At 42.9% G+C, this 18,773-nt stretch overlaps 1 protein-coding gene across 4 annotated transcripts; it reads right to left on the bottom strand.

The window, feature by feature from the left end:
- Nucleotides 1–1,800: 1,800 nt before the first annotated feature.
- On the bottom strand, nucleotides 1,801–17,198 carry IL10RB (interleukin 10 receptor subunit beta). Of its 4 annotated transcripts, none has more exons than XM_081859303.1 (7): nucleotides 16,788–17,198; nucleotides 9,357–9,486; nucleotides 8,537–8,697; nucleotides 4,850–5,028; nucleotides 4,166–4,316; nucleotides 2,964–3,106; nucleotides 1,801–2,208 (listed from the first exon to the last, which is right to left on the bottom strand). In XM_081859303.1, exons 1-7 carry the CDS (start codon nucleotides 16,837–16,839, stop codon nucleotides 1,990–1,992), a joined length of 1,035 nt encoding a protein of 344 aa, XP_081715429.1. In that variant the 5' UTR covers nucleotides 16,840–17,198; the 3' UTR covers nucleotides 1,801–1,989. The 4 variants fall into 4 exon arrangements, with proteins under 4 accessions (XP_081715429.1, XP_081715430.1, XP_081715427.1 ...); XM_081859304.1 differs by having other exon boundaries at nucleotides 9,458–9,486; nucleotides 16,788–17,193; XM_081859301.1 differs by lacking the exon at nucleotides 16,788–17,198 and adding an exon at nucleotides 15,791–16,305.
- Nucleotides 17,199–18,773: the final 1,575 nt, after the last annotated feature.

Genomic DNA, 18,773 nt, shown 5'->3' with positions numbered 1-18,773 from the left:
ATGCCAAATATTTTAAAATAAATAAATGTCCTCTTCTGCACATTTGTCATAAAACATTGCTTTGTCTCTAAAACAGTGTGCATTTATTTCAAAACACTTATATGCATATAAGTGTTGTAATAAAACCTTGAGGTTATTTACAAAAAGAATAAAACAATAAAATTCTCAGTAAAAAGGCTAAAAACAACTATTTAAAACGGTAAAAAAAACCAATTAAGATCAAGCAGCTATGCCATACAAAGTGCACTTCTACACAACCACTCAGAAGTAAATTCTGCAAAGTTCAGTGGGGCTTAGTAAAGGTAAAGGTGCATAGTAAAGGTAAAGGTAAAGGGACCCCTGACCATTAGGTCCAGTCATGACCGACTCTGGGGTTGCGGCGCTAATCTCGCTTTATTGGCCGAGGGAGCTGGTGTACAGCTTCCGGGTCATGTGGCAAGCATGACTAAGCCGCTTCTGGCGAACCAGAGCAGCGCACGGAAATGCCGTTTACCTTCCCGCTGGAGCGGTACCTATTTATCTACTTGCACTTTGACATGCTTTCGAACTGCTAGGTTGGTAGGAGCAGGAACCGAGCAACGGGAGCTCACCCCGTCACAGGGATTCGAACTGCTGACCTTCTGATTGGCAAGTCCTAGGCTTGCCACCTGCATCTCACAGGTGCATAGTACTACAGTCTAAATAAATGGAGATTACCTCTGTGTATTGGAATCCAGTGGAAGTTCATAATGACTAAGGACTCGTCCACACTTCCATTTGTCCCATGTATAGAAAGCATGTGTCTGAGTGGTTTTCCACTTGTTCTGTGCTTTCTAGGCACGGATCCAAGTGATTTTGCTTTTGCTCCACTGCTTTTCTCTGAAAACCCTGCTCTTTCGTGCTAGATCGGAACAAATGTCAATCCAGAGAAAACCCAATTTGCTCCAATTCAGTAGTAGACAGATGGGTTTCCCAGGGAAAACGGTGGGACAAGCAGAAGTATGAATGAGCCCTAGGTTCTATTGAAAAGGGATTTAGGCATGTCTTTGCAAAAAAATCCAGCTACACATACGAGAAACTGAGCCGTTGCACACGTATCCCCAGGTTGAAAAGCCAAGCCCAGGAGCTATGTTTCCAGGGCTCAGCAATAGCCAAAAATCATCTTGTTCAGGGACATAGTGAGACAGGACAGTGGATAGTTGGCTGGCTTCAGCCTTTACTCCTCTCAGGCCCTGGCTTTGCATGCGCAACACTAATTGGTGTTCATTATATAGCTAACATTCAGAACATATGGAAACATGCTACTGTGAACATATGTATCTAGCTGGATCATGGTGTGAAGACTGCAATCCCAACCCAACTCTATTTGTGCCTTTAAAAGATGCAATTGGATGCGCCAGAATAAGGTTGGGAAAGCATCTTGTAATGCAAATCGCATTGAAAACAATGCTGTGTAGATAGATGCCAGCTATACAAGATGTACATCAGATTTATACCCAATCCAGCAAGTGAGATGCACAGAGGAGTTTGCTTACAGGGATAGATGTTCTTACCTAGATCCTATGTATGATGGTGTTCTTGAATACAGACACAGTTTAAAGCAAATATGGATCAGAAAACGTAATACTATGGGAGCATCATTATTTTATAAATCCCAGTATGTTTCTCATAATGAATTTGAACTCTTCTACACAATGCACAAATCCACTTGTAATAAAAGATTTGGAACTTCACAATTTTGATATGAGTGAACTTGCTTAACTAATACTTCATTGATAGTTTGTTCTAAAATTAAGGCTTCAATATATATAAAAATAAATCTTTAAAATAGATAATTTGTATTTACAAGATTCTTTAAAAATATATTATAACAGAATAAATATAGTTTTGAAAGATAATGTTGACAAAGTTAACAGTTTTAAATCTGTAATGTGCAAGGTGTTTGTTGCTTCCTTGAAGGTGCCACCAACCGCCTTCAAAACACACTTTCCACGTTTTTTTCTTCCACTTTTAAGAGTGTACCAGAGGCGTAAAATCTGAAACTTCTTTTGGCCTAAGGATTTCTTCATGAGAACCTTGGAACAGCTGCTTTGCATTTCTCATTTGTTCCTCAGATTCATTATCGTTTTTTGACTCCTCTGAAAGGACAATTATCTTGTCATAGGCCTGTTCTTCTCCTTGTGACTGAGATGCAAGAAACTGAGAACTGTAAAAAGGCTTGCTTAAAAACTGGGAGGGAAAAAAAGAGAAGAAAGATGAAGGAACTTGTTTTTTTCTGATCATTCCTGCTGCTTTTAAGAGACGCTTTAAACCAGGCATACAAATTTCCTATTTTCTGGTTGTCAGGAAAGCCTAAAACATTAATCCAGGTGACTAACTGTCCATTACAATTCTAAGAATCTCAAAATCTCAATGCTTTTTCTTACCCTCAAGTTACAGATAAACTATAAACTATTATTTTTGAGGGGTCAGCATCATGGAAGAAATTCTTAAACTGAAGTACAGTGGGCAAATAAATAGTAGGTATTATTCATCCATATGTGGAAGAGGATCTGCATGGGGCTCAATGTAGCCATTGGAGTCCCATTCCCCCACTGGCCCCCAGCCGTATGCATATAGTCAAAGTGCACTGTTCAGTCATATCTGAAATGAGCAGCTTCTTTGTGCCTCACAAAGAGCAATTTGGTGAGATAATGGTACATTTTGACACCGTAGAGAACTTCAGTGAGTGTCACCATCTGATGGGACATTCAGAAGAAAGGATTATGATACACCAGTGAAGGAAAAATGACCACATTATTGCAGCTTTCCCATGATTTTTTTTTTTTTAACTGGGCTTAAACAAACCGAAACTATAGAGGGTTGTACTTATATTTACATATCTTGGATCTCCATGGAGAATAATTGGTTAATGGATGGATTGAGTTTTTAATTAGTTTTAGCAACAGATTCTTAAGTAAACTGTAAAGTACAAATGAACAAACCTCTATGAAATGTTGTGGTAAATAATACGAAGGTAAGAAGATGTATTTGGCCCGTCGATAAACATGTAAAATCATAAAGCAGATGAAAGGTAACAAAGCCAACACTGTTAGCAGGATAATAGTCAGCTGCACTGTATTTATACCTACATGGGGGGGGGGGAGGGAAAGAAACTGTTAATTCCTTTTGGAATAGATCATAGAGGTACATATTCTCCAACCCCTCACTTTCCTGTTTCATAAGACAATCCACAATAAAAAATTACAACTAAGACAATATTTATATTGATAGGGGCACAGAAGAAATGAAAATAAAATTTGGTCTGTTGTAAGCTTGTCTCATTTTAGCCAGCCATTTTCAGATGTAGAGTTCTTCTGTTCTATATAATAATTTGTTGTGCCTTCAAATCAAAGTCCGAGAGGCCTGACATGTTATAGGGCATGGACCATGGGTAAAGTCCTTATGCACGTAAGCTTTTCATGTGCACCTGGACAAACTTAAATGCAGTTACCAAGTGTGCTGGGTGGTCCATTCAACTGCTGACATCATGAGGACACCTGCATGTTAACATTCCACTGGCATGTGAAAGGGCATATGCATTAAGAACACAAGAGTCTAGATCAGCTCTGTGGGCATCTGGTCCTGCAACCTGTTCTCATAGTGGCCAACCAGATGCCTATGGGAAGCCTGAAAGCAGGAGATGAGCCCAACAGCATTCTTCCCACTTTTGATCCCCAGCAGCTGGCATTCAGAGCTATACTGCCGGACAGTGGAGAAAGAACATAGCCGCTATGTCTAGTAGCCATTAAGTGTATTCAAAAATGACTTGGTCAAAATCTCAGATTGGCAAGTGCTGACCCTATGGCCCAAATCAGATGTTTGTTTTTGCTTCAGTAGGAAGATGCCCTAGTTCTTCCTAGTTTGGATGTGCTTAACAATACCAAGGAGCACAAAACTGAAGTATTAAAACCGAGATTCTTAGCTCATGCTCACTTACTTGAGTGTAAATGACATGAAATTCAGAAGGATTTATTTGTGAGTGACCGACCATGCATAGGACTAGCCTAGATGTTTTATATAAATCTAAGCACAAATCAGTGAGGTTTCACTTTAATTCAATCAATAAGTGGGGTGTGGGGTGGAGAAAGAGTACAGACTTTAAAAATGTCCTTTATGAATAGGTATTCAATCCATTAAATATTACCATTGTCAGTTGTAGTGATACATAAAGCGTTACTCCAGTCCCCATTTTTATTTAATTCAACAATAAATGCTTGAGCCTGAAGGCAATATGTTGTCCCAGGATCCAGATCAGGCAATGTTTTAGAAGACTGTGTTATATTCACATATCTAACCTAGTATGAAAGTAGGAAATTGACAAATGAGAATCTTCACAGCACAATCCTATCCTCCTTTCTAGGTCCTGCCCTTTACCTTAAATCAGAAGGCTATGCTTGGAAAGCTAGCTGGAGCCTACTGGCTCTGACCCACTTCCTACAAAACCTCTTATTGTTTTGTGCCACAGCTTAAGGTTTCTGTACGTCAAAAAACATATGGCAAAGGATGCTGTCCCTTTTCAACCCTTCCCAGTGATGAAAGAATAAGGTGCTAAATCCTTATCTTAGAGAGGCCTGATTCTCCCATCCTACAAATCACTCATTACAAATCACTACCAGCAGCACACTTCTGTACCAGTAATCGAATGCTAGTAGAAGAGAATAGACAGACTCCTACTGGAAAACTTACTTAGAAACTAACGTAGCCTGGTTGACCCTGTCAGTGCTATCTAATGATCAGGTTTAAGTTTTTGAGACACAGAACTCACTAAAGCTTTCCTGTACTTGTTTATGTAGCAACATATTTAATCACCATAACAGATTCACTCTACCTGTTCACCATCATAATCTTTCTTCCAAATTCGCATCTTGTAAGTCACAAAACCATGGCCATAAAAATGTTTTATGGAATATTTGCCACCATCTCTAGAAACAAGTGGGTCTGTGATTTGTACAATCAAGACCCCGGGTGTTGTAGCTTCAGCTTGTACAGCAGGTGGTTCAATGATTGCTAAATGAAGTGGAGGTAAACAAAAGTTAACAAATTTGTTTGTTTTTACTTTGCTCTTAGATCCATTTAAATATGCAGTACATCATATAAAAAGTTTGCTTTTTATTCACATGAGAAAGCACAAGAAAGCATTTTATATAGAATGAAACACTAGGGAAGACCAAGGATGAGGGCAGGAAGTGGCACCTGAATAGTTGTGGCACCATAAGAACACTATGTTATTTCTGCTTTTGCTAAGAACAAAAGCAGGTGTATGGAATGTTTTCATTGCCTCATCTTTTCAACTTCTTTTGAGGTTACATCGTCTCTGTTGAACAGATGGATGCAGGTTCAGTTTGTTAAACATGAATAAGAATGGTGCTTAATTTTGAGGGACTGATAGTTTATGCATTAATCGACTGTGCTCTACCAAAATGCCTCTACCAAAATGCTGTGAGGCATTCGCGAGCTTTTTTGCGGAGAAGGTCTTGTTGCTCCGCCATGACCTCCCTGCCAATTTGGATACAATAAAGGAACTGGAGGCCCCTCGACTGTCCTCGGGTTCAGTATTAGACCACTTTGACTGGATATCCCCAGCTGATGTGGACAGACTCCTCCGAGCTGGAAAGCCCACCACCTGTCCTCTCGACCCGTGCCCGTCCTGGCTGATTAGAGCGTGTCCAGACGAGGTGCGGGGCCCCCTGGGGGATATCATCAATTTGTCTCTTGGCGCTGGGACATTCCCAGGGGAACTGAAGGAGGCAGTGGTGCGCCCGCTCTTAAAGAAAACATCATTAGATCCTTTAGATCTATCCAATTACCGCCCGGTTTCGAATCTTCCATTCCTGGGTAAGGTGATTGAGAGAGCGGTTGCTGAACAGCTTGGTAGGTTTCTGGATGAAACATCAGCTCTGGATCCATTCCAGTCCGGCTTCCGCGCTGGTCATGGGACCGAGACGGCTCTGGTCGCCCTAACAGATGATCTCCGCAGGCAGCTGGATCGAGGCGGGTCGGGGCTGCTGATTCTTCTAGACCTGTCAGCAGCCTTCGACATGGTCGATCACGAACTCCTAGACCACCGCCTTGCCGACGTGGGGATCCAGGGCACAGTCCTTCAATGGCTGCGCTCGTTTCTCTCTGGTCGGGGACAGAGGGTGGCGCTTGGGGGGGAATTGTCATCCCGCCACTCCTTGGTGTGTGGTGTGCCCCAGGGTGCAATACTCTCCCCGATGCTTTTTAACATCTTTATGCGCCCCCTCGCCCAGCTTGTCCGGAGTTTTGGGCTGGGCTGCCATCAGTATGCTGATGACACCCAACTCTATCTGTTGATGGACGGCCACCCGGACTCGGCCCCAGACACACTGATCAGATGCTTGGAGGCTGTGGCTGGATGGTTTCGTGGGAGCCGGTTGAAGTTAAATCCTTCGAAGACAGAGGTCCTCTGGCTGGGACGGGACGACTTGGGACTGAGGGGGCAACTCCCATCTCTTGCGGGGGTGCAATTAGTGCCAGCACCATCCGTTAAGAGTTTGGGTGTAATCTTCGATACCTCCCTCTCTATGGAGGCGCAGATTGCAGCTATAACAAAGGCGGCATTTTTTCATCTCCGCCAAGCTAAGCAGTTGGCTCCTTACCTCTCTCGCCCTGACCTAGCCACTGTGATCCACGCGACGGTCACCTCCAGACTGGATTATTGTAACTCGCTCTACGTGGGGCTGCCCTTGAGACTGACCCAGAAACTCCAACGGGTGCAGAATGCCGCAGCGAGACTCCTTACGGGGTCTTCGCTTAGAGATCACATTCATCCGGTGCTATACAAGCTGCACTGGCTCCCGGTGGAGTACAGGATCAGGTTTAAGGTGCTGGTTTTAACCTTCAAAGCCCTATACGGCCTAGGGCCCTCGTACCTACGGGACCGCCTCTCCTGGTATGCCCCACAGAGGAACTTACGGTCTTCAAATAAAAACACCTTGAAGGTCCCAAGCCACAGAGAGGTTAGGCTGGCCTCAACCAGAGCCAGGGCTTTTTCGGCTGCGGCTCCAACCTGGTGGAACGCTCTGTCACAAGAGACAAGGGCCCTGCAGGACTTGACATCTTTCCGCAGGGCCTGCAAGACAGAGCTGTTCCACCTGGCCTTTTGTTAGGGCGCAGCCTGACTCCCTCCTTTGGCAATCTTTTCAAGACTTTAGCTTATGGTTGCCATTAATTTTGTTTTTAACTCATTTTTATAATGTTTTATAATGTTGTATTGTTTTAGTGTTGTTAGCCGCCCTGAGCCCGGCTTCGGCTGGGGAGGGCGGGATATAAATAAAATTTATTATTATTATTATTTATCTTATAAGCAGCTTCATTGCTATGGCTACTGTACCAAATTTCTATGTCCATGACTGAGAACAGATTTCTTGTGGATTTTCCCAGGAAAGGTCTGGGGTCATAGTCTACATATGTTTTTTGAAGCTTTATGACAGAGTATAATCAAGCACACCATATTTCTCATTATATCATAAATGATCTGCACTTCCTCTCAAAGCACCTCAGCTACCTCTAGTTGTTTCTTAATGGATGCCTTGCGAATCAGTTACCAAGAAATAATGCCTGCAACTGCTTTTTGGATTCAGAAATGAAGAAATAAAATCTATACAGGCCCACTTATTCTCTGGTTCCAATAGCATTTGAATGGTTTCAGAAGTATTTATTTTGGTTATAAAAAGGTCCAAATGCGTGTCACATTTTATGCTCACCAACAAGCTAACCATCATAATATTCCGAAACTGCAATTAGTAACACTAGCTTGAGAGAAAGAATGTGAAAATGACTGTGGGGCCATGTCCCCACCCCAACCCTCCAGTATTTTGACATAGCTATTTTGATTTAGCTTTCACAAGCCTTTGTCAGTGCACTGTTCAAACACAGCAGGGAAATACCCTGCTTTTTTTATTCAGAGCGTGGGTGTAGGAAGGGGAGTGCCTTCAGGGTAAGATCTATAGAGAAAGTTTGCAGATAGCATACAACTGTTTAAGTGGACAAATAAATGGGATCAAATTATTAATACTTTGGGAACACTGATCGGGAACCTGTGGTTGTGGGCTTATAAAGCTAGCTGCTGAAAGAGTACTTTGGGTGAAGTAATCCAGGTAAATCAGATAAATGGAAACTAAAATGAAAAGTGAAACTATTCCAAAGGGCACAACAAGCCAAAGAGGCCCACAGGAAGCTGTACAAGCAAAGGAGCGGAATCCTAGGAGTGTGCCAAATCAGAGCAAAGGTTGTCCATGGGAAACTCTCATAGTCTATGAAAAACACAGACAGTTTACTAAGTTGAACATGGTCTTGGAACTTATGCACAGTATCCAACATAAGCTGAGTCCACTGAGCATACTTAGGTAGATATCACCCTGTGCCTTTTTCTTTGCTCTAATTGGCCCTAACTAACCCATCACCATGATGTTGTTCTAAAGAAACCATATTGTTAAGCCAGACAACACAACCTTTAAAAATAATATTCCAGTGAACTTGAATCTTCACTTACTGTCACTGAATGGTGTGAAGGTGATGTTTACCCAGTTTGATCGCTCCTCCTCAACTTCAGTTCTAACTCTTACAATGTAACTACCATGTATAGGGATACTTGAAATATTGCACTTTGTGACGTCAGTTCTTTGGCATAAATCAGTGAACCCATTTCCATACCTGTAAAAATGGAAAGAAAATCAATGTGTTATTGAGGAAAGAATATCTCTCTCTCTCTCTCTCTCATTTCGGGCAACAATTCATTTTCAATTCTTACTCTTGTATAATCAATGCATCATTTGAAACATCTATCATGTGGTATCCTTGGGCAGCTCCCAGTGCCCTTACAGAGCCCAGTAGCGATGACTGCTCTGGAGCCCCTTATCTCCCCACTCCCAGGCTAGCCTCCACAGTGCTGAGTGGCTGCATCAAGCTATCCTTTAATTCCCCTTTATCCCCCTGTCCCAGCATCTCTGGGACACAGTGAGAAATCAATAGGGTGCCTAGACCTAGCCATAGCACACTTTTTAAAGTGCTGCCTCCACAGCAGTCACCAGGGACCAGTGATAGAGAAAGGTGCCCAACACAGGAAACTTTGGCCAAGGGCTCCACAAACCCTGGCACATTCCTTTTGCCCTCCCTTGCACCAAAGCATCCATAACAGGGGGAGGGGTGGCTGTGGAAGTCTCCACAACTACAAGAAGGGGGTCTCTGGGGAGGGGAGCTAGCTGTTGACAAAGAAGATTTGCTTTATTCTATGGCCTCTGGGATACCCTTCCATAGATCATATGATTGTGCCCTTAAAATAAACCATCAAAATTATAAGCCATTTCACTCACACATACACTTTATACTGAACTGTGTAAGTCATGCTTCCTTTGTGAAAATTAGGTGGATCCCACTGGAGAAAAGTGTCGAACATAACTGAATGAAGTCTTACATTCTGAGGTTCTGGTACCATCCCATGCACTGTAAATACAAACATGATATGCTGTTTAAATACCGGTATGCAGCCTTGAATTTATTTCACTGGTTGGGAAAATGTATTTAAACAATTGAGGATACAAATGTGGTTAATTCTTTCCTCCTACGCTTTTTTAAAAATACTGTTTTTATTTATTTTCATGGTACAGAAGATAAATATTGAGAAAACAATTGTTACAACAGTAAACAACAAGTAATTTGTCCTGATAAAATTACAGAATTTTATCATGCCATGTGTTAAAGTTTAATTTGATTACTCTAAGAGATCACACTACATTTCCCCATGAGTGCTGGGTGGATTCCTGCCACAGTCTGAACAATTGATGTATTCAACAAACGTTTGCCATATGTCATAAAAGGTATATGGATTGTGTTTGCTCTTTGCCACTCTCACCTGGCATGTTAGTTTCTCAGCCAATGCTATTGACCATAGTCTGTTATACCAAGAATCAATGTTTTCATCACCGGTTTTCCAACATCTGGCTATCTCCATAACAGCAGCAGTCAAAAGAAAGACTAAGAGGTGATCTTTAGAATAATCATGAGCAGACAGGATCCTAAGCCCAAGTAGTGCTAGTGCAGGGGACACTATTGTTTTGCTGTATACCAAGCTTATTAATCCTCCTACTCTTAAAGCACTCTTCCCCAACCTGGTGCCCTCCAGATGTTTGGACTACAGCTCTCATCAGTTCCAGCCAGCAAGGGTGGCTAGGGTTGACGGGATGTATAGTCTAAAACATCTGGTGGGCACCACGTTGGCAAAGGCTGTTCTAAATCGTCACCATTCATTTGTTATTGTTGCTACTTCTTTATTAAGATACAACCTCATCTGTATCACCTCACCTGTTGTGTTATTTTTGGTTCTGAGATTTACAGCATGATAAATTTATTCAGAAAATGAAGGTATGGAAGGAAGGTCACATTTAAATCAGAGAAGGATTGAAGGAAGATGGAAGAAAACACAGGGATATGTAATAAGGAATATTGAAAGATGGAAGAAAGCATCATATCAAGGATGTCAGAAATATAGAATATAAAAGTAGTTAACCAGCATTACTGAATACAAAACGCAGAGCAGCCAGCCCTGCCATTTGGCAGAGAGAAGCAAGAAGAAGCATACTCAGAAGAGACCAATGAATTGTGGCATATATGTTACAGGAAAATAGAATTTGGTTATATATTAGGAAATCTTTTTTCACTATGAAAGTGGTCTACAAAAGGCTTCAACTGGAGGTTATCCAGCAAGGGCTGAACAAACATCTCTTTGTGAAGCTTTAGCATTTTTCTTAGAGTCAAGGGCTGCATAGATGGCTGAAGGGTGACTTGTAACTCCCTTTTACGATTTATGAGCTGATTTCTGTCAATACTTACTGAAACTTTTGTTTTTTAACTAGAAGGCAGAAAACAGAGGGGTTTTTTTTAAAGTAAAATACAATAATATATGGTAATATATGTTGTGAAATAGTTCAATTGCAGTCTGAAAATGCATTTGATCAGCAGTGAATTTTCAGTATCAGTTTACTCAATCTTGTAAAATACCATGATTGTTCAAGTGCTATGACTCGAGAATGAATCATATTATATTACACTCATCAGTTAGTTCATGGTGCATGGCTGTCCTTCCCTGTCCTTTGTATGTTTTTCAACTTATCTTAGTTGCCACAAAACTGAAACTAGAAAATGTTCCATTATTTTCAGAGTGGATAAAAATGATCTTCAAAAGGTATTTTAATGTTGATCTCGTTATTTCAGCTCTTGGATTCATTGCCTATAACAACTGCAGGTCATTACAATATAGCAAAAGAAATATATCTATTACCCTGATCTTATGAGGCAATTTCACTTTCCTCCTTATATCTTTCTGATCAGTACCATTAAGTGTGGCATAAACCAGGGCTGGAGTACCTTTTTAAAGTCTGAGGGCCACACTCCCCTTCTGGGCAACCTCCCAGGGGCCACATGCCATTGGTGGGCATGGCCAGAGGCAAAAGTTAACAGAGCAATGAATGGGAATTCTTCCTTTGTACAGTAGTCAAGTTTCTACACACACATACCCCTAGCTACCCTCCATCCAGCCGAGCAAGAAGCAGTGCCACAACCTAGTAGTTTGGCATTTTTAAGTTAGCCTCTGACAACCTGGTGATTGGACTATACCTTACAGCTGTGCTGGTTGGGGGGCAGATGGGTGTTGTAATCCAAGATATATGAAAGCTGGTGAAGGCTGAAATTCCACTTATTTCAGCAGGATTTAAATGAACAAAATGTACCAACTACATTACCTTTCCAGTGCAAGACCACTTTTATTAAGTACTGTGAATTAACAATACAGAGCATTATACAATATTTTTGTTCACAGTGGTTTAATTACTGGGTAAAAGCAATTGCAATGTATTCTTGGTAATGTACACAAAAATGTGGGATTCAAAGATGTTTGGCTCTAGAAGTTTCCATATGAAAGAACTTTCTACAACTATGAATGCAAGATGCAGAATGAACTATGCTATGCCACTATCTGCATAGAATAAAGAGATCCAAACTCATCTGTTTTGCCTTACAAGTGGGAATGGAATCAGGCGTCAGCATTGTCTGGCACCTGCTGAGGCTCACACTCTAGCAGAGGGCCCCTTGTCAAGCATCACAGTCTCCCTATCCTGCTGGTTCTCTTCCTTGCTGTTGCTGCCTATCCCCATGCCCTCCCCGAGCACTGACTGAATGAGAAGGAACCGCTGCCTCCATTCATCTTTCACTCTTCCATTGGGCTGACTGGTTGGACACAGAGGAAGACAACAGATGACTGGGCAGTGGCAAGAAGGATGTATGCCCATTTAAATCTGTATACCACTCTTCGTCCCAAGATCTCAGGGCGGTTCACAGGATAAAAACACAGGATAAAAATACAAAATACATAATAAAAACCTGAACAAAAACAAAACAAACCAGTAATCCCCATCTCCCTTCAAAAAACCCCATGAAACCCTGGAGCCAGCAATGTTTTCAACATGACTTTCAGTAGCATGCAGCTATAATGAACAGTTAGGTGCTTGCCAGTTTACACACTGGGCTATGAAAAAATAAGCAGTTCTAATCTCACTCCAGCCTTTGATTTGTTAACATAAGAACTGTCTTCTTGGATCAGACAGGGAGTTGATCATTCCATCTCCAGCTGTGGACAACAAGGTGCCTCTGAGAACCTTATAATCAGAGCACGATCGAAATATCAATCCTCTTTCATTCCTTTACACAGGCATTCCATTCAGCTGACTTCACTGAGAAGAACCATGACTGGATTTGTTCTCCATGAATTTGTTTAATCACATTGTAAACAGCATCTATCCGCCTATTATAGGAAAATTTCACAACTATCAATCAGGGTGTGTGTAGTCAAATTTTGTTATCTATGAGAAATGGATGGTTGCATCAGAACTAACAACCCTAAGATTAAAAAAAAGAAAGAAAGATGGCTGTGTAGCCCATAAGAAAAATTCCAAAATCCATATTAGGGCAACATCTTTATTAGGCCAGTCAAACTTTCACAAGATAGTATGCCAACGCTCAGATTTTCTAGAACTCTTCATCCAGACTATGGCAAAGAAAGGAAGTGTGGGTTCATGCAGGTGAATAAAAGATGGGGAGAAACCAAAAATTAACCCAATTAAAACCTGAGGTACCAAGCCCATATACTACCTGAATCTTGATTGTATAAAGGAAGTCAGTACTGTGTGCAATCTAACATGTTCTACACAACTTCTATATGACTATATTGTCCCAAATAGTGCAATGAGAAAATACATTCTAATTACTGACGCTGTTGTTCAGTTATGAGCTGTACACCTACAGTTATATTGCTAATTAAAAAAGACACTTGGTTTTAGTAACATTCCTATGAAAGTATCAATCACAGCTTTCTATTGCTTTCTATTGCTTCTATTGCTTGGTGTTCTTTCACATATTTTAGTGTGTTTCCTTCTAGTTTCATCACATACACTGAACTATGGCTTGGATCCAGACTTGCATTAATGGTGGTATGCCACTTCAGCAAAAGGGAATTCCCCAAAAGGGATGTCTATTTTACCACCTGTATTTCCCTAAGAACTTAATCTGCTGAGTCAGGCCATCTAATCCACAGCATCCTGTTCCCACAGCAGCCAACCAGATGTGTGGGAAGCCTGCAAGTATTTGGACATGAGTACAACAGCACTCAGCCCACCTGTAATCCCCAGGAACAGACATTCAGAGGCATGATGAACCCAGTGCTATCCAATAATAGACAAAGCATGGGTGAGTAAGGCAATGAGGCAGCACTTTCTTGAGGAGCAGCCACCAACTGTTTTGCTTTGCTTGCTCACTCGCTGTGAATGACACCCTTGAGCTCAATCCTTCCTGCTGTGTTACCCAAAGAGAGAGGATGTGTGATCAGGAAGAGACTTCCAGTTGGAAAGAATAGGTAAGGCATCAGAGGAAGTGTTGACTGCAAGTGAAAGAGGAACGCTGAACAAATATGTGGAGGCAGCAGCTACTCCAGAAGAGAGGACTACTTGATCACCTGCCCTCTCTCACTGGGCAACAAGAGGATGGAGAAGAGGATTGGGCTCCTTAGGCCCAGTGCCTGTTCTTGCACCACTAACATGGAGAGCACAGGGAAGCCAGCAAAGATGAGATTTCCACAACCAACCAGCTATGCTGCACTGCTGGTGGGGGGGGGGGGCAAGCAACTGGGCAGAGGTAGCTATTTGCACTCTCTTTAGGCAGCTCCATGCACCTCATCCTCACTGCTGCTGTGTCCAAAGAGGATGAGCGAGAGATGGGATTGAGTAGTAACTTGTCTTGTTTGCTAACTTCCTTCCCTACCAAGCGGCACAGCTCAAAGGAGGAAAAACTGGGAGGGTGAGTGTGTACTCCAGGGGGCTTCATGGCTGTGTGTGTTTCACCCTCACCTGCATCATTCTAGCTTCCAGTGCAGGTCAAAGGAAGCGAGGAGAAAGTCATATTTACTGCTTGATTGCACCAGCAACAACTGCTGGTGAACTGCTTTTTCTTCAAACGTACGGTGACAGTGTCAAACACGTTTCTTTAAAATTGTTTAATGTAAGGCACAGTGTGACCTAAAAAACTGATTTAAGTTTCACGAAAGCTACAGCTGTTCCATCCAACTATGACAGGCACTGGAGTTTCTATAGGGTGTGTCTGGTCACCGTCTAAGCCGAGTGGATTGATTTAGAGCAATTATTTAGATCTCCAAGGGGGGGGGGGAGACGAGAGAAACCGATTTAAATCAGTTTCCCATTGATACTTCTTTATATGTTTCCTAAACAACGGTGCCAATCTGACTTGTAAACCATGTTAATTCACAGCTGCTTGTAAAAAAGCCAACAAAAGTTACTGACATGCAAACTACCTTGTTGAGAGCTGGCAGGGCAGGGATATAAAACTGCATTCCTATGCTGGGCATGGAAGAGGACTCCCTCCTCCAGCTGTCTATTTGGTTTATTTGCCAAGCACAAAGGAGGAACAGAGCAACCTGTCCAGCAAGTCCACTTGCCTGCATGAAATGCCTGGTCACTTTATGGCAACCAACGCAAAAGTGAAAAAGATCATTATTACACTTTTGTTTCATTATTGCAACCAGATCCTATATCTTTCACTTTGAAGGACTGGTCTGAATGAACTTAAATCATAGTTAAACTATGGTTTAAATGGGAATGCATTGCATACGTATCGGTGCACACAGCTGAAACTGCTGGTGCTTCACTCCTCTCCTGCTCCTGATGAGCTTCCAGGAAACAAGTTGCAGTCTAACTTAGCATTGCTTCCAAATCCAGGCTCATTGTTTGTTTTTTTAAAAAATGAGTCAAGAACAAACCTTGGTTATGGTTCATGGGAAAGAAACAAACCAGAACCTGAGTTCAGGTGCAATGCTATGCCAGACTATGGCTTAGTTCTCAGCAGCAGCAAGACCCACAGAAGAAGCGCCCTGTGCAAAAACACCCCTATGTGTTTCTGAGGCTCCGTGTATACACACCGTCAGCCGTGTGCATCAACATGTGTGCACAGCAGGCTACGACAACAAACCATTGCCTGGGAGCCTCCAATCTGCCTTTGATCTCATCCCCACCCACCTTTTTGTGTTTTAACAGTAAAAATTCTACAAACACCTTCCATATCTCCTCAGAATCATTTCTCCTGCATGTTCGCTGTCTTACCTTAAAGGCACTTGTTAATTTATCATTAACATACCATTACACCTCCTTGTACCATACTAATATACCTCTTTATACCATTACAGTGGTACCTCTGCAGATGGGATCCGTTCCGGAGGTCCGGTTGGATCCCAAGGTTTCCGCAACCTGTGGATCGCTTCTGCGCATGCAAGCTCGGCAAAACCCAGAAAAATACTTCAGGGTTTGCCGCATTCGCAACCTAAAGTTTACGTAAACAGAGGGTTATGTAACGCGAGGTACTAATGTATTCCATTTTATATTCCGCTTGCCCCTTCTACTTCCTAGCTATAATAATTTGTGCTGCTGTCAATAAATTCGTGAGCAAATGCTTCATAGCCTGCGAACCTTCCACCCCATCGTAAGTAATGCTACCTCTGGACTTTCAATCACTTTTAACCCAGTGATAACCCTGTTATTTCCTTAAACACCCTTTGCCCCCCAAAATGTACATATTTACACCCCCACCTCATGTGAACATAATTCCCAGTTTCCTGGCATCCCCTCCAACATAACATCGAATATTCATTGTTTATTTGATTTAATTTGACCAGTGCTAGATACCTTCTCCAAACTAATTTATGATAGTTTTCTTTTATTCCTATGGACAACATTTTCAACCCATACTTTCCCCCATATTTTCCTCCAGCTTTGACTATCTGCCCTGTCATCCCCTTTCCCCACACCCCTTTTAATTGACCTTCTTGATCCTCCATTTCTACTAATATTTTATAAATCTCACTGGTTCCCTCGCCCCCGCCTTCTGATGACTCCGGGCTTGCCATAGGTCCGGAAAATCCCAGGTGGCGAAACAGCTCAAGTAGCTTAAAATCTGGGTTTGTTCCCAAACAATTGGGTGGTTTCCTAAAAAAAAAAACACTCAACAACTTTGCGGCTGTGTCAGGAATTTTACTTTTCGAAATATAGCAACGGAGCAGCCGGACACGTGCGCGGGAGGCGCAGAGAAATCTCGTCCCAATTCCGAGGGAAAGCTTCTGGCCAGCTTCTGGCCGGCCGCTCCCAGAAGGAACCCCGGGAAGCCCCGGACGAGAGGAGGTCCCCTTTCCTTACCTGACCAGAAGAGGCAGCTGCAAATGAGGCAGGGCCAGCCTCGCGGGTCCATCTCCCACGAAGGCTCCCTTCCCGAGGGGGCAGTCGATGCCCCCCCCCCCCGAACTCGCCTGGGCGGACTCCTCCGTAAGGCGCCCGCACGGCTCTCTCGGAGCGGCTCAGTCACGTCCGGGCGCCTCCTCCTCCGACCTCTCCCTTCTCCTTTCTGCGCTTGGCTCCCCTCATAGCGCCCAAACCGCGTGGCCTCAGCCCAGCGCGGCCACTTCCTCGCGCTCGCTGTCTGGAAGCAGCCCAGGTGAACCTCGCTCCCCGGACGAAACACACGGGAACTCCCGCCTCCCGACGCTGCCCTGGGAGGCGGGAGGCAGCAACGGAGCCGCGCCCTCAGCGCCCCTGGCGAGCCAACAGCGCCCAGCAAACGTCGCAGGTGTTGCTGCTGCTGCTGTGTGTCCCTACGGCCTACGAAGCCCGCTCAGGAGCTGTAAAGAGGAATCATTCCCATCTGCCTCAAGGCATCACATTTTCTGAACGCAGGGACCAAAATAAGATAGGGGACTGTTTTTCATAGCCAACTCATCACAAGCCCCTCATAATTAGATATTCCCAGGTGAACAAACAACACTGAATTTATTAAAACCAATTCGTCCTCAATCAAGAACATAAGAAGAGACCTGCTGGGATCAGGCCCAAGGCCCATCTAGTCCAGCATAGGTTCTCACATTGCTCAGCCAGAAGCCCAATGAGCAGCTCACAAGCAGGACCCGACTGCAGCCACGCTTTGGCCACTTGTGATTCTTAGTGAATGGTGTTCAGAGGCATACTCTACTGATCCACGAATACTATGACCACTCAGCAGGGAAAATAACCACAGCACCAGCAACCCAGAAAAATATATCGCCCTCTCACTGATTTGTTCTCATCCAGGGGGATAACTTTAGTCACAGCCAAGTACATGTGCCCTTGATTACTTGCTGCTACTGCTGCTCTGTATATATAATAAATGGATAAAAAGCTGATTTGGCTGGCATATTGCACTTGGTGCATTCAGGCACATGCTGGGTAACTTTGCTGCAAATGTCTGTTTTCACTCTTTCATTTACCCGATTCTCTTGCATTGATATGCAACCTTTTTTCCCATCATGGGGCTGAAAATGTACATGTTGCCCCATCCAGACAGTGGCCAGACCTGGATCTTATTTGCTTCAGCAAGGTGGTGGCCTCATAGGCCTTCTGACGTAAGCATAGAACTCCACATGCTTACTTGCATTTATTTCCATTTTAGTCCATCCCTACTCCAAGGAGCTCATTGTTCTCCTCCCTGATTTTCCCCTCACAACAGCCCTGTGAGGTAGGTTTGTCAGAAAGAATTATCAGGCAAAAGTTGCCCATTGAGTTATATGGTGGATGAGAGGAATTTAAACTTGGGTCTCTCTAGTCCTAGTTCAACAGTCTTTTTTTTTTTTTGAAATAGTTTTTTTTTTATTTTACAAGTATATAATTATAACAATACAACCATTCACATCCACATTTACAGATTCCTCCGAATCTCTGGACTTCCCACCTCCCCCCCCCATGGATCCTACTATTAAACCTTTTCTACTGCATCTTTTCCGACACTCATCATTCCAAACAACAGTCTTCACCACTGTAACCAAATTTGATCCTAACAAATTAATGCAGAGTGTATGTATTGCATGCTTTATACTCGAGGGGGGGGGACTGAGCTGGACAAATGCAATCTGAATTTGTGCAAATAATTTCTTCTGAGAGTCCTAATTTGAGGAACAGCACTACTGTCCTTGAGGGTTGTAATCCTTTTCTAGACCAGAAGATCTGTGCCATTACAAACAGGGTAGCAGGCATGAAGAAATTTCATTCTGCTTTGCCTTGAAATTGACTTGGTTTGTACATAACGTTAAGCCAAACCATGGCTTAGCACAAACGCATGTGGGATCCCAGACAGAAGACTACAGCCACTGCACTCTT

Source organism: Podarcis erhardii, assembly GCF_964252035.2.
Source record: "Podarcis erhardii genome assembly, chromosome: 4".
Lineage (NCBI taxonomy): Eukaryota > Metazoa > Chordata > Lepidosauria > Squamata > Lacertidae > Podarcis > Podarcis erhardii.
Note: the sequence above shows the minus strand (reverse complement) of the source record. Positions and strands in the feature narration are given on the sequence as shown.